The 14,837-nt window shown below is 53.4% G+C and overlaps 5 protein-coding genes across 5 annotated transcripts; 3 read left to right on the top strand and 2 right to left on the bottom strand.

Annotated features, from left to right (window-relative positions):
* Positions 1-827: 827 nt before the first annotated feature.
* On the top strand, positions 828-4,455 carry WDR6 (WD repeat-containing protein 6). Its single transcript, XM_062941925.1, has 2 exons — positions 828-953; positions 1,032-4,455. The coding sequence occupies exons 1-2, from the start codon at positions 942-944 to the stop codon at positions 4,362-4,364; spliced, it is 3,345 nt and encodes a 1,114-aa protein (XP_062804834.1). The 5' UTR covers positions 828-941; the 3' UTR covers positions 4,365-4,455.
* Positions 4,456-4,495: 40 nt separating this feature from the next.
* Positions 4,496-8,548, bottom strand: PEX1 (Peroxisome biosynthesis protein pex1). The gene is made up of 2 exons (XM_062941924.1): positions 8,240-8,548; positions 4,496-8,167 (listed from the first exon to the last, which is right to left on the bottom strand). The coding sequence occupies exons 1-2, from the start codon at positions 8,354-8,356 to the stop codon at positions 4,574-4,576; spliced, it is 3,711 nt and encodes a 1,236-aa protein (XP_062804833.1). The 5' UTR covers positions 8,357-8,548; the 3' UTR covers positions 4,496-4,573.
* Positions 8,549-8,668: 120 nt separating this feature from the next.
* On the top strand, positions 8,669-11,827 carry MCM7 (DNA replication licensing factor MCM7). The gene is made up of 4 exons (XM_062941923.1): positions 8,669-9,020; positions 9,118-9,380; positions 9,445-11,517; positions 11,580-11,827. The coding sequence occupies exons 1-4, from the start codon at positions 8,972-8,974 to the stop codon at positions 11,655-11,657; spliced, it is 2,463 nt and encodes an 820-aa protein (XP_062804832.1). The 5' UTR covers positions 8,669-8,971; the 3' UTR covers positions 11,658-11,827.
* Positions 11,828-12,035: 208 nt separating this feature from the next.
* QC764_106720 (uncharacterized protein) lies at positions 12,036-13,864 on the bottom strand. Its single transcript, XM_062941922.1, has 2 exons — positions 12,911-13,864; positions 12,036-12,851 (listed from the first exon to the last, which is right to left on the bottom strand). Exons 1-2 carry the CDS (start codon positions 13,545-13,547, stop codon positions 12,040-12,042), a joined length of 1,449 nt encoding a protein of 482 aa, XP_062804831.1. The 5' UTR covers positions 13,548-13,864; the 3' UTR covers positions 12,036-12,039.
* A 206-nt stretch (positions 13,865-14,070) lies between these two features.
* Positions 14,071-14,670, top strand: RRS1 (Rhodanese-related sulfurtransferase; the record flags this gene model as incomplete). The annotated part of the gene is made up of 1 exon (XM_062941921.1): positions 14,071-14,670. One exon carries the CDS (start codon positions 14,071-14,073, stop codon positions 14,668-14,670), a length of 600 nt encoding a protein of 199 aa, XP_062804830.1.
* Positions 14,671-14,837: the final 167 nt, after the last annotated feature.

Here is a 14,837-nt window from a genome sequence, read left to right as displayed (position 1 = left end):
TCTGATCTCCCTCTATCTTTCACCTCACAATCAACCCAGCATATGGCCGAGTTTCGGGTCACCAGAACACCATTAAAAGGCCATATTACCCAGTTCAATGAGACCACCATGAACACTATGATGCCACATGATAAAAACCGTAATGACACCTTCACATTTATCAATGATGCCACGTCAATGGAGCGCAAAAGCCGGCTTGAAAAGATTCGAGAAGTTGTATATAAGAAAATGCAACGCACCGAGTCTCTCTACCTAACAATGTTTCTGTCATCGACATTTCCATTAACCATCACTCGACAGCTCTCACCCACAAACTACAACCAACACCACGTACATAAAAACACACAATTCTTACGACCAACAGGCTTTCTTAGACACAATGCCGGGAGTCCCGAGACATAACGTCTGCGAGATGTGTGGTGCCACCATCAAGGACGGCCATGATTGCGGCGTAGTCACCGGCAGTAGCTCAGAGGGAGAGGAGTCTGGAGGAACGAAGAAGTAACAAGTGGACTTGAAGTTGTTTTATACGGCAACAGTCCTGATCAATATGAGGAATTTGGTCTGCCATGTTAGCTGCCCACGCACTTGGGCAATTTTGTCTTGCGTTACACGGCCTTTAGGTTGGAAATAAGAAGACTTATTCATCCCACCTCACATCAACTTGAACCCTAAGCATAAATGTGGAATGATGCCTTGACCATCCTCGAGTTCACGAGTTGAAGTTGAAAGGGGTCCATGGACCCACTCAGGAAGGCTGCCTGGGTGGGTCACTATTGGTGCGTGCTTATTGGCCGAAAGTTCTCACACCCTGAGCCTTTGCTTCCCTCACGCTCAAAACCACACCACTGGCACACGAATAACGCTCACACATGAAAATGATTTTATGACACCTATGAAGACGAATCACATTATCAACGGGTATTTCTTACATCATCATTATGTCTCAAACGGTATGTTGGCTTCAACCTACAAACTCTCGTGAGTCACTCACACACAACCCGAACCCCCTCACTAACTTTACATCTCAGAGCACCCCTCATCCTCGAACTCAACTACAACAGAGCTTTGTGCTCAGTCCCATCACCGCCCTCGAGATCTATCATGCCGAGTCCAACTCTTCATACCTCCTTGCAGGTGAAGACACCTGGCTCAGAATATACGACGTAGCCACCTCTCGCCTCGTCAGCCAACTCAGAGTTTTCAACTCACAGCCTATCCATGGAATTCATGCTTGGAAATCTGAGGATGGCACCCCAACAACAGAAGGGGGATTCTTGATTTGGGGTGGGCAATCTGTCATGGTTCTCCCACCGTCGTCAGTTGCATCCCTCATTCAAAGAACCGCCCCTACCGAGTTACCCACCGAGTTTCAAACGCCAGACTGGATCTACGATGGCATCCTCTTCTCTTGCAACGGCGAGACTCTGGGCGCGCTAGTCACCGCTCATAACGAAATTGTCACTCTAAAACTCAGTTCAGACGGAAACCTCCTCGAGCTAGGGCCTGTGGTGTCGCCATCGAGGCCCATCCTGTATTCTGCGAACCTCACGTTTCTGGGCGACAACACCATCCTCGTAGCAGGCGGCACAGTATTCGGGGAGATTATTGTCTGGAAATTCTACCTGGACTCTTGCAGGCCGTCTCAATGGGAGGTGCTATACGTGTTTGGTGGACACGAAGGGTCGATTTTCGGTGTTACTATATCACCAGAGCTCGAATTAAGCCCTGGGTCAAAGTTCAGGCTACTGGCAAGCTGCAGTGACGATAGGACGATAAGGATATGGGACATTACTAATCGACATCTCGTTGTCGGGGAAAATGGAATGGAAATAGATTCCAAAGCCCTTGGGGAAGCGAGAGAGACCGGTTTTGGTGGTAACTCGGAAGTGAAGGAGGAGAACAAAAACGACTCAACGAGATGTGTGGCAGTTGCCATGGGACATTTGTCAAGGATATGGCATGTCAAGTTTGGGGAATACACATCGAGATCAAATGGTCCCATTAATGTGTACTCATTCGGCGAGGATACTACAAGACAAAAATGGGAGTTGAGTCTTGACTTGACTGGGTCGGAAGGGCCAAAGGGGACTTTGAAGCACCGCACGACTGACGGTTGCCATAACGGCAAGAATATTTGGTCCGCTGCTGTCTCAAATAGGGAGGGACGGGCTTCCATAATAGCCACTGGCGGAGCGGATGGAAAGATTGTTGTTTCTGGGGGTTTGTCAAATTCAGCCTCCGAGGGTGGCTTTGAGGATTTTGATCTCAATCTTTCTTTTGATGACGTTCTTGAACGCATTCAAAAGAACCCAGAGACTTCCATAATGAGCCCTCTGCCGAAAGGAGACCCCAGGCAAGCCTTTCAAAAGTACGCCTTCCTGTCGGATTCCAGGATGGTTTCAACCACATCTCCCGGGAGGATATTCATGGCTGATATCCAAGGTAAACCAAAATGGAGGGAGGTACAGCTGCCTGCTGAGGTTGTGGCTGATTTGAGGTCCTACAATGTTATGAAGACCGTGGCTGCGGACACAGTTGTTCTCGGCAGCGCAGCCGGAAATGTCTATGTCTTGCAAAGCGAAAAGCCAATCCGCTCTGTTGGACAATTGCCGGGAAAGATTCAGGATATTCTGCCGCTTGTGGCCGCCGATGCTCAGAACTGGCAGGCAGTCGTCACGGTGCTGGGTGCCGACCGCGCTTATATTCTCAGTTTCAACGCTTCAACAAACGAACCAAGCTTTGGCGATGTTACCCTCTCTCTCAAGGAAAACTACATCCCTACAGCGGCAGCTCGAGTTGGTTCAGTTATTATGCTGGGGTCTCGCGTGGGTTTCGTCACCTCCTATCCCAACTCGGGAGACAAAACCGATGTCCTCTTCCCAGGGTGCTCCTACCGGGATCCCAAAACCAAAGACGCCATTACCGCCATTGTGCCTTTGCCTGGATGTTCCCGCGAGTTTCTTACCACATGTCGGGACGGAATATACCGCATGTACACCCTTAGGGCGGACAATCGTACCTTTAGTCTCCGGCATGAAATCTCACCGCCAATGGGCATGATCGAGGGTGCTTGGTTCACCACAGCCGAGAACCCGGAACTCATCCTCCATGGATTCAAAGGAAAACAGTTCATCTACTACAATGCTACAACATCCGCCGTCCTAGCATCCCTTGAATGCGGCGGCGCCCACCGCTCCTTCGCCATTATCTCCGCCTTGACGAACCCCAACGCCCTTCGCCTGGTTTTCACTAAATCCTCTCATCTCCGCTTCTACTCACAATCCTCCACCTTCCTCAGAACCATCAAAGAAGGCGGTCATGGTAGAGAAATCCGTGCTGTAGCGTGCAGCTCCTCGTTCAAGTACATCGCCACAGCAGCAGAAGACACCGTGATCCGCATCTGGACACCCTCGCCAACCGGACAAGCTTTCAAGTGTCTTGCCACGCTAGAGAAGCACTCCTCCGGCATCCAGTCCCTCCAGTGGAAGGGTGACAGCACCCTCGTTAGCTGCGGCGGAAGCGAGGAGCTCTTCATATGGGACATCACCCGTCTCGAATCAGACTATGAGACCATCGCTGTTAAATGCGAAGCTGTCTGGAACTTCCAAAGCAAGGACAAAGACCTGCGGATCATGGCCTTTTCCTGGTCAACCAACTACATCGGGGAGTACCACAACGAGTTTGCGATTGCGCTTTCCAACTCCACCATCCAGACGTATGCCTATGGCGAAAGGACTCAGGAATTCGAGTTTGGCAGCGAGGCGAAATATACGGGCGCTTGTCCAACGCAGTTGCGATTCTTGTCTAATGGAGACATCCTGGTGGCGTATACCGACGGCCACATCGCCATCTGGACACGTCCAGACCTGAACATAGACCCGGATGTTGGGCACGCGAATAACTCACCGCTGGGGTTGAAGTTGTTGTTGAAGGTGCATCAGAGTAGTATCAAGTCTCTTGATGTAGTTGATCTGGAAGACTGTCACTATCTTATCTCCACGGGTGGAGACGATAACGCTCTTGTCATCACTGATTTGAGGGTGGAGGAGAATGATGTGAAGTATGTGGTGAGTGGGCGGTACAGGGTGTCTTCTGCTCACGGCGCGGCTGTGACGGGGTTGAAGATTGTGAGGGATGATACGGATATGATTGAGGTGGTGACGGTGAGCAATGACCAGAGGATCAAGCTTTGGAGAGCGGTACCAGGAGAGGGCGGACAGGGGATGAAGATATCACTGCAGGATAATAGGTACAGTGGGATAGCTGATGTGGGGGATGTGGAGGTTATCGAGTCAGGGAAGGTGCTGGTGGGTGGTGTTGGCATGGAGGTTTGGGATTTTAACCCGTTCAAGTGGCTATGAAAGGACAGAGGAAAGAAAACAGAAAGGGGCTAGACAAAAGTTCATGTTGCACCATACATCAAAAAGATTTCTCGCAATTGATGACTCGCACAAACCAACCTTTTTGGCAGCTTTTTGAACGTAACCCAAACTTGCACATCTCTAATGATTTTGATTACACACACACTTATACACACTTATACACATTAATTACACCCCCCACACGCCCTCTACATCAAACTACTCCTCCCCCCAATCTCCATACTCCCCTGCCCATCCTTCATCTCCCCACTCCTCCCATCCACAAACTCCCTATAAATCCTCTCCAGTCTCGCTCTCTCCGTCCTAGAAATACTAGCCCTCGTCTCCTCCAACGCCTTCTCCAAGTGCACCCACTTAATCACCACCTCCTTGTTCCCCCCAGCATCAACCTCCTTCTTATCCTCCAGCTGCTTCTGCCCCGCTGGCACAACCTTGCTCCTCTTCCTCGCAGCTTTAATCCCCTCCAACTTCCCCACAATAGCCGCCTGCTCAGCCAGCATCTGCTGCCTCGTCTTCGGCACCCCCACATCCCCATTCACCTCCTCCTCCCCATACTTGAACTGCAAGAAATCCCTCGTCCTTCCCGTCCCCTTGTTACCCTTCGCCCCCCTCCTAGTAACAACCGTGGCAGAAGTCTCCCTATCCCCCAAAACATCATGAATAGCCTCCAACTGCGCATTACTAACCAACGCTTGCAAATCCGCCCCGCTGAACCCGTCCGTCCTCCTCCCCAACTCCCTCAGCACCCCCTCATCCCCCCAAACTTCCTCATCTACCTTCACTTTCCCGGCCAACGCACGGATGATATCCAATCTGTCTTCCTCGTTGGGAAAGTCACAGAGCAAACTCTTGTCCAATCTTCCCGGTCGTAGCAACGCAGGGTCGATCAAATCCGGCCGGGAGGTAGCAGCGAGCACGTAAACACCAGACAATCCTTCCGCACCATCCATTTGCGTCAAAAGCTGGTTGACTACTCTGTCTGTCACACCAGTCGAGTCGTGGCCTCTCTTGGGGGCGATGCTGTCAAACTCGTCAAAGAACAACACGCACGGCTTAGCGGCCGAGGCTCGGGCAAAGAGGTCGCGGACAGATTTTTCAGAGGCACCAATGTACTTGTTCAGAATCTCTGGTCCCTTGACCGAGATGAAATTCAGGCCGCACTCGCCCGCGACGGCAGAGGCGAGGAGGGTTTTGCCGCAGCCTGGGTAACCGTATAACAACAACCCTGAACGGAGCCGCAGGGGGCATTGGGCGAAAATGGGGGCGTATTTGGTGGGATACTGCAGTGTTTCCAGGAGGACCTGGCGGGTTTCCTGGAGACCACCGATCGAGGCAAAAGTCGTGGTGGAGGATTGGAGGGTAACGTTTCTGAGGGAAGCAGGGGTAAAGCCTTTCAGGGCGGAGGTGAAGTCCGCGCGGGAGAGGTGGATGGTGGTTAGGTTTGGATTGGGGACGTTGGAGGACAGAGAAGAGGTGACGGAGCGGGAGAGGGCCTCGTTGCGGGCGCGGGAGATGAGGAGGATGAGGTCACCGGGCATGTAGCCGTCTGTCTGGCCGGCGAAGTCGAGGAAGTCGAGATCGGCATCCAGGATGAAGCCGCTTGGTTTGGCGCGAGTGTTTTGGCGTGGAGGGCGACTGGGACCGTCCATCCAGCCGTCTCCGTCACCATCGGTGGCGCTGCCATCTGCGGTAGTGGGGCGGCTGATGTCTTCGGGGTCATCGTCGTTGGCATAGGAATCTTCCGGAGAGACGGAGCCTTGTTTGGTGAGAGCTTCCATGATACGACGTCTGGTTTCCTTGTCGGGAGCGGCCAGGTCGACAATCTCACGAACGATGTGACCGCCTACGAGGACGTTGTGAAGAGACTCTTTGCCCTGGCAGGTGGCCAGCAAGACAACATTGCTGTCCCGGCCGCAGTATTGTTTGACCATGGAGCAAATCGCCTCGCTGATCTGCCGAGCACGAGCATTGTTGTTGCCTACTTGGAGTTCTGTCTCTGCTGGGCAGAGCTTGTCCAAATCATCAAGGATCACGAGCGCCTTGCCACCAAGCCTGGCACCCCAGCTGGCAGCCATAAACAGACGGTTAAGGGTCTCCTTGATAGTGGTGACCCGGCTCTCATCACCCAAGAGCTTTGTGCAGGAAAAGTAAGTGGTGTGAAACAGTTGAGATGACCGCAAAGCATGGGCAATGTGTTGTGCCACACAGGTCTTGCCAGCACCCTGACCGCCTGTCAAGAGAACTGAAGACATATGCATAACATGAGTCTTGAGCTTGTCAAGCAACGAATCGATGCCTACGAGCAGAGAATCAGACGGTTCAGTGGCTAGCTCAGCTTCAAACTCAGTAAGCCAAGCAGGCTTAGGAATTGGTGGTTGAATGGAGATGGGCAACCTCCACTCTGATCCCAAGATCCAGCTCAGGGGCTTCTTGCCACTCTGAGAGGTTGGCTGAGAAGGTTCAAATCGGACAACAGCACCTTCCCAACCTCGTGGGAATGTCATGCCATCGTGAACTCCGAGAACCTGGCCATCCGTCAACGGTCCAGCCAGCAATGAATTACCCTCGGTGCCATAGATATGTTTGACTTGATTGGCACCCTCTTCGCGCTCGGCTTTCGACTGTCCACCAAATTTGAGGCCTGCTGATGTCGTAGGTTTTGTTGTTTGAAAGGGGAAAACCTTGATTTTTTGAACCGAATCGCGGTTGATTCCCTCCTGATCTGGCGTCTTCTTTGGCAACGGTGTAGGGGCGGGCTCAATCTTCACAACCCCTCCAACAAGTCCCTGGCAGCCGAGAGCGGCACACAGACTGGTTGAGAGTGCTGCGGTCTGTCCATCTGGCGGCTCTTCCCAAGAACGCAGGTGGGCAATGATTTTGGTGGATGCTTTGGATGCTGGGTCTGCCTCCTGAGGTTGTGTCTGCGAATCGAGCGGTTGTTGGAGTCCTGCTGGGCGCACCAGACTGACCGCAACATAGTTCACTCCTTTCAGCTCCTTGGTAAAGAGCATATCTGTATCGACCCACACACTGAGATCGTCCGCCTCTACTCCCTCGTCAAACCACTCCAGGCAGTTTTTCTTGTCAACGCTGCGGAAGAACAGAACTGGCCTTTTCTCTTCTTTGACACTTTTCCGTCTGGAACTCCCTGTGCTCTTTCCACTCTTCCTCGAGGCACCGCCCACACTTCTGTTGTCCTTGCTACTTCGTTGCTTTTGCCTGGTCTTCGGGGCCACGATAACCTCGGCGTCGGGGGCGATCTTGGCAAAGGGGGCATCTGCCGACAGTGGGGGGTCGAGGGAAAGTACTTTAATGCTCGCGGTCGATGTTTGTGAGAGGTGAAGCGTCAATGGATGCGCACCAGCAAGAACGCCTCCAGGCGCATAAGTGGGATTTGGTACCGCGCGGATCTGGAACAACAAGTTGTCCTCCAGGAAGCTACCATGTAATTCAATCATCTCCCAGTCCTCGGGCGTCAGAGGCTCAATGTTGACGGTGGTCGCCATAGGGGGGTCGAAGTGTATCGTCGCTGTGACCTTTTGCCCATCCTTCAACCCCACGGTTGCAGCCAGCGTTGCGTCGATTTCCACGAGGGGAACTTCCTGATCACGGCCGCTTCTTGACCCATTGATACCGTTTCTGTCCACGATCGGGGCGACTCTGCGCTTACTGGGCATGCCGGTCCATCCTAGGTAGATGGACTTGGTGGACGATGCTGCAGCCCCTGAGCCAGGAGGGGTAGGGACGCGGTAGGTGAGTTCGACAATGACATTTTGAGCGGGCTAAGAACACAATTAATATCATTTAGTCACATAAGAGCTACAGAGTATGAAAAGACAAAAGAAAGCGCTTACAGTGTTGACGTTCGCGAGCAAAGAGGCCAGCGACTGGGGCAGGTTTGCAAAACAGTTCTGTAGATGTACCAGTGATATTTCGGCAGCCGTTGACTGCGCGTTCTTGCGCGGCGCCATTGTATCTGTTATTGAATTCGGTCTGGGCTTCTGAGGTACCGCGAAGAGAGGAACAAGAACAGAAAAAACAATTGTAGTATGTACAGATGGTGTTGCACACGGAGGGACGCCGTTCTCTCCGGCGTTAAAGAAGATGCAGCTGATCGGGTCCGCTTTCGTAGCGCATGGGATAGCGCATCGGATGGATGCAGCTCACCTCGGGGCAGCTCTCGGACGGGGAAGGTTTCCCGGCAATCAGCGGGTGGCATGTGCCGAGGCAAGCTCCGACCATCAAGGTCACCGGTCCTTCTTGGGCTCTCCCAGCTGGCACCCGTCCGACAGTGCCCCTCCACAGCTGAGAGCCTGAACATGGAACACTTTTAATTGCCTCTTGGCCCACGACACGTCTCGCTCCGTGCCTGACCGCGTTCCAGCGCGTGCCCCCCTGTCAGGAACATTGACAGGGGCATTGGATTGGCAGTGCCCGGCCTCCATCCCGCATCATCCTAGCGCCAGCAGCAGGTGTTTTCTTGATCATCTTCAACTGAAAGCCCGACGCTCCCATCCCCGTCCCAACAACCACATCAACACTGCGACCCAGCGCATCCCGGGCGCAAGTAAACAAACGTCGCAACCATGGCTCTCTTTAACATGAAAGCGCCCGTCGAGTACGGCGAACAGCAAGGTGAGCGCGGCCCAACCATCCCTGAAGAAAATTTGGAAAACAAATCAAAACAAAACAAAGGCGGTAAAATATCAACAGTGCGCTGACGGTGGAGCAGAGGCCTTTGAGCATTTCCTTACCGATTTCAAGACGTCGCCGCAGGAGACCATCACCACTGCGCTGGGAAACATCACAATTAACGAGGACGACCTGAGCGATGATTATGATTTTATGGATGAGGATGACGAGGCGGGACAGCAACGGCGCCGCCAGCAAAGGAGAGGAGCCAAGGAGCCTGTACACAAATACAAGCTGATGCTCCAAGAACTGGCCGACAGAAAGACAAACGAGGTGGCAATCGAGCTGGATGACATCCATACGGTGTGTTCTGCTCCTATTACGGCCCCTTTTCGACATGAACATTTTCTAATGACCCATGATGCAGTTTGAAGAGGACTTGGGCCTGGAGCTCAAGCTCGTTGAGTCGATCGAGAAGAACACAAAGCACTATGTCGAGATTCTTTCGAGGGCCATCGACAAGTTGATACCACAACCAACTCAGGGACTTACTTTCAAGGACGATGTGCTCGACGTATTAATGGCCAACCGGGCCCAGCGCAACGCGGATCTAGTTGAGGCCGCTGAGAGAACTGCGGACCCAGCTATGCTGAACGAACAATACCCTGCGCAACTCACCCGCCGATACACCCTTGTCTTCAAGCCCAGAACCGCCATGTCGGGCGAGCCCCTGAAGGCACTCTCTGTCAGACAAGTCCGTGGCGACCACCTCGGACACCTCATCACCATCCGCGGCATCGCCACCAGAGTATCAGACGTCAAACCTATTGTGCAGGTCAGCGCCTATACTTGCGATCGCTGCGGTTGCGAAATTTTCCAGCCCGTGTCCGATAAACAGTACGGTCCCCTCACACTGTGCCCGTCGAAGGATTGTAAGGAAAATCAGGCCAAGGGTCAGCTGTACCCATCATCAAGAGCTTCCAAGTTCCTGCCCTTCCAGGAGGTTAAGATTCAGGAACTTGCCGAGCAGGTGCCCATTGGTCAGATTCCCAGGACACTTACCGTGCTTTGCTATGGCACTCTTGTGCGGAAGGTGCACCCTGGTGATACTGTTGATATTTCCGGCATTTTCCTCCCAACACCTTACACCGGTTTCCAGGCCATGCGCGCTGGTCTCTTGACCGACACTTACCTCGAGGCACACGATGTCATTCAGCACAAGAAGGCCTACGAGGATATGCAGATCGATCCCTTGATGGAAAGGAGAATTGCCAAGTCCTTTCAGTCCGGCAACCAGTATGAGTACCTTGCCAAGTCCATCGCCCCTGAAATCTTCGGTCACCTCGACGTCAAGAAAGCACTCCTGTTGCTGCTTGTGGGTGGCGTTACCAAGGAGGTTGGTGACGGTATGCGTATCCGTGGTGATATCAATATCTGCCTCATGGGTGACCCAGGTGTGGCCAAATCTCAGTTGTTGAAGTACATTTCGAAGGTGGCTCCTCGCGGTGTTTACACCTCTGGTCGTGGTTCATCCGGTGTCGGTCTCACTGCTGCCGTCATGCGCGACCCTGTAACAGATGAGATGGTCCTCGAAGGTGGTGCCCTTGTCCTTGCTGATAATGGTATCTGCTGTATCGATGAGTTTGACAAAATGGACGACAACGACCGTACTGCCATCCACGAAGTCATGGAGCAGCAGACGATTTCCATCTCCAAGGCCGGTATTTCCACCTCCCTCAATGCCCGCACGTCAATTCTGGCCGCCGCCAACCCTCTCTATGGCCGTTACAACACCCGTCTCACCGCCGTCGAAAACATTAACCTCCCCGCCGCCCTCCTCTCCCGTTTCGACGTCATGTTCCTGTTGCTCGACACCCCAACAAGAGAAACTGATGCCCAACTCGCCAAGCATGTCGCCTACGTCCACATGCACAACAAGCACCCCGACATCGACACCTCGGACGGCTTCGTCTTCAGCCCAGCCGAAGTCCGTGCCTATGTTGCCAAGGCCCGCACCTACCGCCCTGTCCTCCCTCCGAACGTCGCCGACTACATGGTCAAGACCTACGTCCGCCTCCGCAACCAGCACAAGCGCAACGAGAAGAAGTCTCAGAATTTTGGGCATACCACCCCCCGTACTCTTCTCGGCATCGTCCGTCTTGCGCAGGCTCTCGCCCGTCTCCAGTTCAGCAACACGGTTAAGCAAGAAGATGTAGATGAAGCACTGCGTTTGATCGAAGCCTCGAAGGAGTCCCTCGCTATGGACGATGGGAACCGGACCGGCAGAAGGGGCCTCAACGCCAGCAGCAAGATCTTCAATCTTGTCAAGGGTCTTGCGGACAGTGGCGCTTGCCGGGCGGATGAGATGGAGGATGATGAGGATAACGAGAACGAGTTTGGTGTGGAGCTGAACTTGAGGAAGGTGAAGGAGAGAGTGATTGCGAAGGGTTTCACGGAGAACCAGTGGATGACTGCTTTGGAGGAGTACACAGATTTGAACGTGAGTTTTGATACCCCGACTGACCTTGATTTGAGACACTATGCTAACAAGAGAATGAATAGATCTGGCAAACAACTGGCAATGGGTCGAGGTTGGTGTTTATTGTGGCGGATGATAGGGAAGGTAGCCAGGAGCTGTGAGAGTCTTTGGAAGCGGTGAGATTTTGACTGCGTTTGTGGCGTTTTATGTCTTGTCTACTAGTTTGGGTTTGGGTTTGGGAAACGGATACCAGAGATTTTACCATAGCTTGTCCGTATAGTGTTTGTAGGATGAGCTAAAACAAAAAACATGGGAAAATATTCTACCTATGCCCTTCTGACGCCCCTCAAATACACCATGCCAACTTATCCAGCATCAAAAGCCGACAATTCTTTGGAAATAGATATCATTTCCAACGTAAACAGCATTCGAAAACTCTACAATACAATTTTTCATCATGAGGCCCATACTATCTATCCCTGATGATACACAAATGTACATTTTATTCCCCACCCCCCTGATTTTTCAAACCCCCAATCATCCCTAAATCTTCATCGTCAACAACGCCGCCCTCTCCATCTCGCCCAAAACACCGCACCCACCCAACGTCCACTTCTCACTCACAACCTGCTCATCCACTGTCGTCCTCAACAACCCACTAGCAGCCCAATACTCCATCAAACTCCTCGCCTCCCTCTTCCCAATCTTGTTCACCTCCATCACCTCCACCGTCTTGAGCACCTTCTCCACTCTATCATCATACCCCTTGAAATAAGGATCCCTCACCGGCGGCTCGGGCGCCTCCTCACCCTCAACAACCTTGATCTGCTCCGCCAACCTCTGCTTCAGCGCCAACTCCATGCTCGGAATCCGCGGCCCGTTGTTTCTGTTTGTCGCGGCGATGACGGCACCACCGGACGGGAAGCGGGTGTTGCCCGCCAGGGCCTCGGTGAAGAGCCTGACCAGAGACAAGTCGTGAGAGTGAATTTTGTCAAACGAGGCAGAGCGGTACTCGGACATCTTCATGATGTGGGGGAGGTTGTCCATGCTGAGGAGGATGGGGGGCCGGTTGACGCCCTGGGCGTTGAGTTCGGACCAGAGGGCCTGGAAGACGGACCAGGCGCCCTCGGCTTCTTTGGCGGCGTTGATCAGGGACAGGAGGGGCTGGTTGACGGTGATGTTTTGGGGGAGCTCGTTGTGGTTGGAGACGGAGAGCAGCTTGGCGAGGATCTTCTCGTTGGCCTTTTTGATGGATTGGAGGAGCTTGAGGCAGTAGTTTTGCTGCATGTAGAGGGTTGGGTTTTCGGTGTTGGGGATGGGGGCGTATTCGGTTGAGCCGTTGGTGAGTTCTTGGGCTGGGGAAGCGTGTTAATTGGGGGGTTACAAAAAGGGGGAGTGAAAAAGGGGGGAATACCATCTGGGAAGTGAATCACAATCCAGTTGTTGAGGTAGGCGTGTGACTGAGCCTGGAGGAGCATGGTGCTCTTGCCCGAGATCTTCTCACCCGCGAGGACAATACGAGCCGTCTGCTTGTTCTCAACCGCCTTCTCCATCTTGCCCGTCAACTCGACCGTCTCCTTCCGGATTAATGTCGAAGGCTTTCTGAACAAGCCCCAAGTCTGTGTAGGCTGGAAAGCCTCAGTGGCGCGCAGTTGATCCTGCAGCGCAGGGGGAAGTGACACAATGCTGCCGACCTTGTTCTCGTTCGACAAGCTGCTTGCCTCCATCTCTGTCACCCACGGTACGGGAAAGGCGTTGTCGTTGCTGAGGACAATCTTCTTGCGGAAGGCCTTGCGCTCGCCTGGGAGAGGGGGCTTGCCCCTGTCCTGGGTGTTCTTCTTCTTGATCGTCATCTTCCTGCCCGCACGGTACACCCTCACCGACCGGTCCTGGTGCTCGGCGCTCTTCGGCTTCGCCGGCAGAGCATTCTGGACAGCAGTCGTCGAGAAGGGAGCCGCCGTTCTGGGCGCAAAGACGGGCACAACAACACCTCTCGAAGCTCCTGCCACTGATGGCCGGCCAAGGCATCTCAGGCAGTTGCTTGCCGACATTTGTGCGGGGTTTATTTTGTGAATTTCTGTCTATCGGTAGCAGGGCGCTCTATCGCATCGTAGGGGGCCGGTGTCAGAGGTCGTCGGCGTCGCCAATTGCACTTTACGACCCGGAAGCTGGTCCCGCTTGTCGAGCAGCCTCCAAAATCTCTGAACTCAAAATCGGACGGCTGTGAGGTTCTTGAAGCACAGACCACTTATTGGCATTTCAAAGCCAAGCAGCCGTTCGGTCGAAGCTTGGAAAGCGACGCCAATCAAGCCGGGGTTCTTCCACATTTCTGCCCCGCAATCTCCAAGCTGTTGGGTTTCTGCAGCTTTTGACCGCCCAAATTTTCAGAAGCGCCTCCAGTTTCTTTGCTTGCCATTCAACTCTAATCGCATCGCAACAAGTAAAGCTTCACTTTTGCGCCGGACATCGCAACACCAATCTCTGTCCGCTAACACCATCAATTCGACCTCTAACCTCCTTCTCAACCAAACCAAAACCACAACTTTTCTGGTTTAATCTCACAAGACCATCACCATGTCCACCGATACCAAACCCCCCAAACTCCCCGTCACAGTCTCCAAGCCCACCCCTTACACCTTCGACCTCGGCCTCCTCCTAGCCAACGACCCCAACCCCCTCTCCCTCCCCGCCAGCACCGGCCCCTCCCTCGAGTCCTCCCTCTACGACATCGCCAGAGACGGCACCCAATCCCTAATCAACCAACTCCTCACCACCCTCCCCATATCCTCCACCCCCGCCGGCGTCCTCCTCTCCCTCCCCGGCCCCGTCACCCCCCTCCCCCGCGAGAAGCCCGTCCCCACCCCCAAGCCAGAGACTAAATGGGCCGCCTTCGCCAAACGCCGCGGCATCAAGCCCAAGACTCGTGAGCAGCGCCGCAACCTGCAGCTCAACCCCGAGACTGGCGAGCACGAGCGCAAGTGGGGTTACAAGGGCGCCAACAAGGCCGGTCAGGACGAGGCGATCATCGAGATTAAGCACAACTCCAAGAAGGAGCTGGAGAGGAAGGAGGGGACGAGTATCAGGGGTGACAAGAGGAGGGAGATTAGGGAGAATATCAAGAGGAATGAGAGGAGGATGAGGAGGAATGAGAGGCACGCTGGGCAGAGGAAGTAAAAAACTGTTAAAGGTGTTGGCACATGGTATCAATGGGCGTTTGGGAGAAATCAGATTTCCTGGGGATTCAGTTGTTATCTTCTTTGCTTCTTTGGCGTTGATGGGTTTGGGGTGGACTTGACACCACTCTCTGGTGGAGGACAAGGGGGAATAAAACCATTCTTGTC

The sequence above is a fragment of the Podospora pseudoanserina genome, chromosome 1, assembly GCF_035222485.1.
Source record: "Podospora pseudoanserina strain CBS 124.78 chromosome 1, whole genome shotgun sequence".
NCBI classification, from domain to species: domain Eukaryota; kingdom Fungi; phylum Ascomycota; class Sordariomycetes; order Sordariales; family Podosporaceae; genus Podospora; species Podospora pseudoanserina.
Note: the sequence above shows the minus strand (reverse complement) of the source record. Positions and strands in the feature narration are given on the sequence as shown.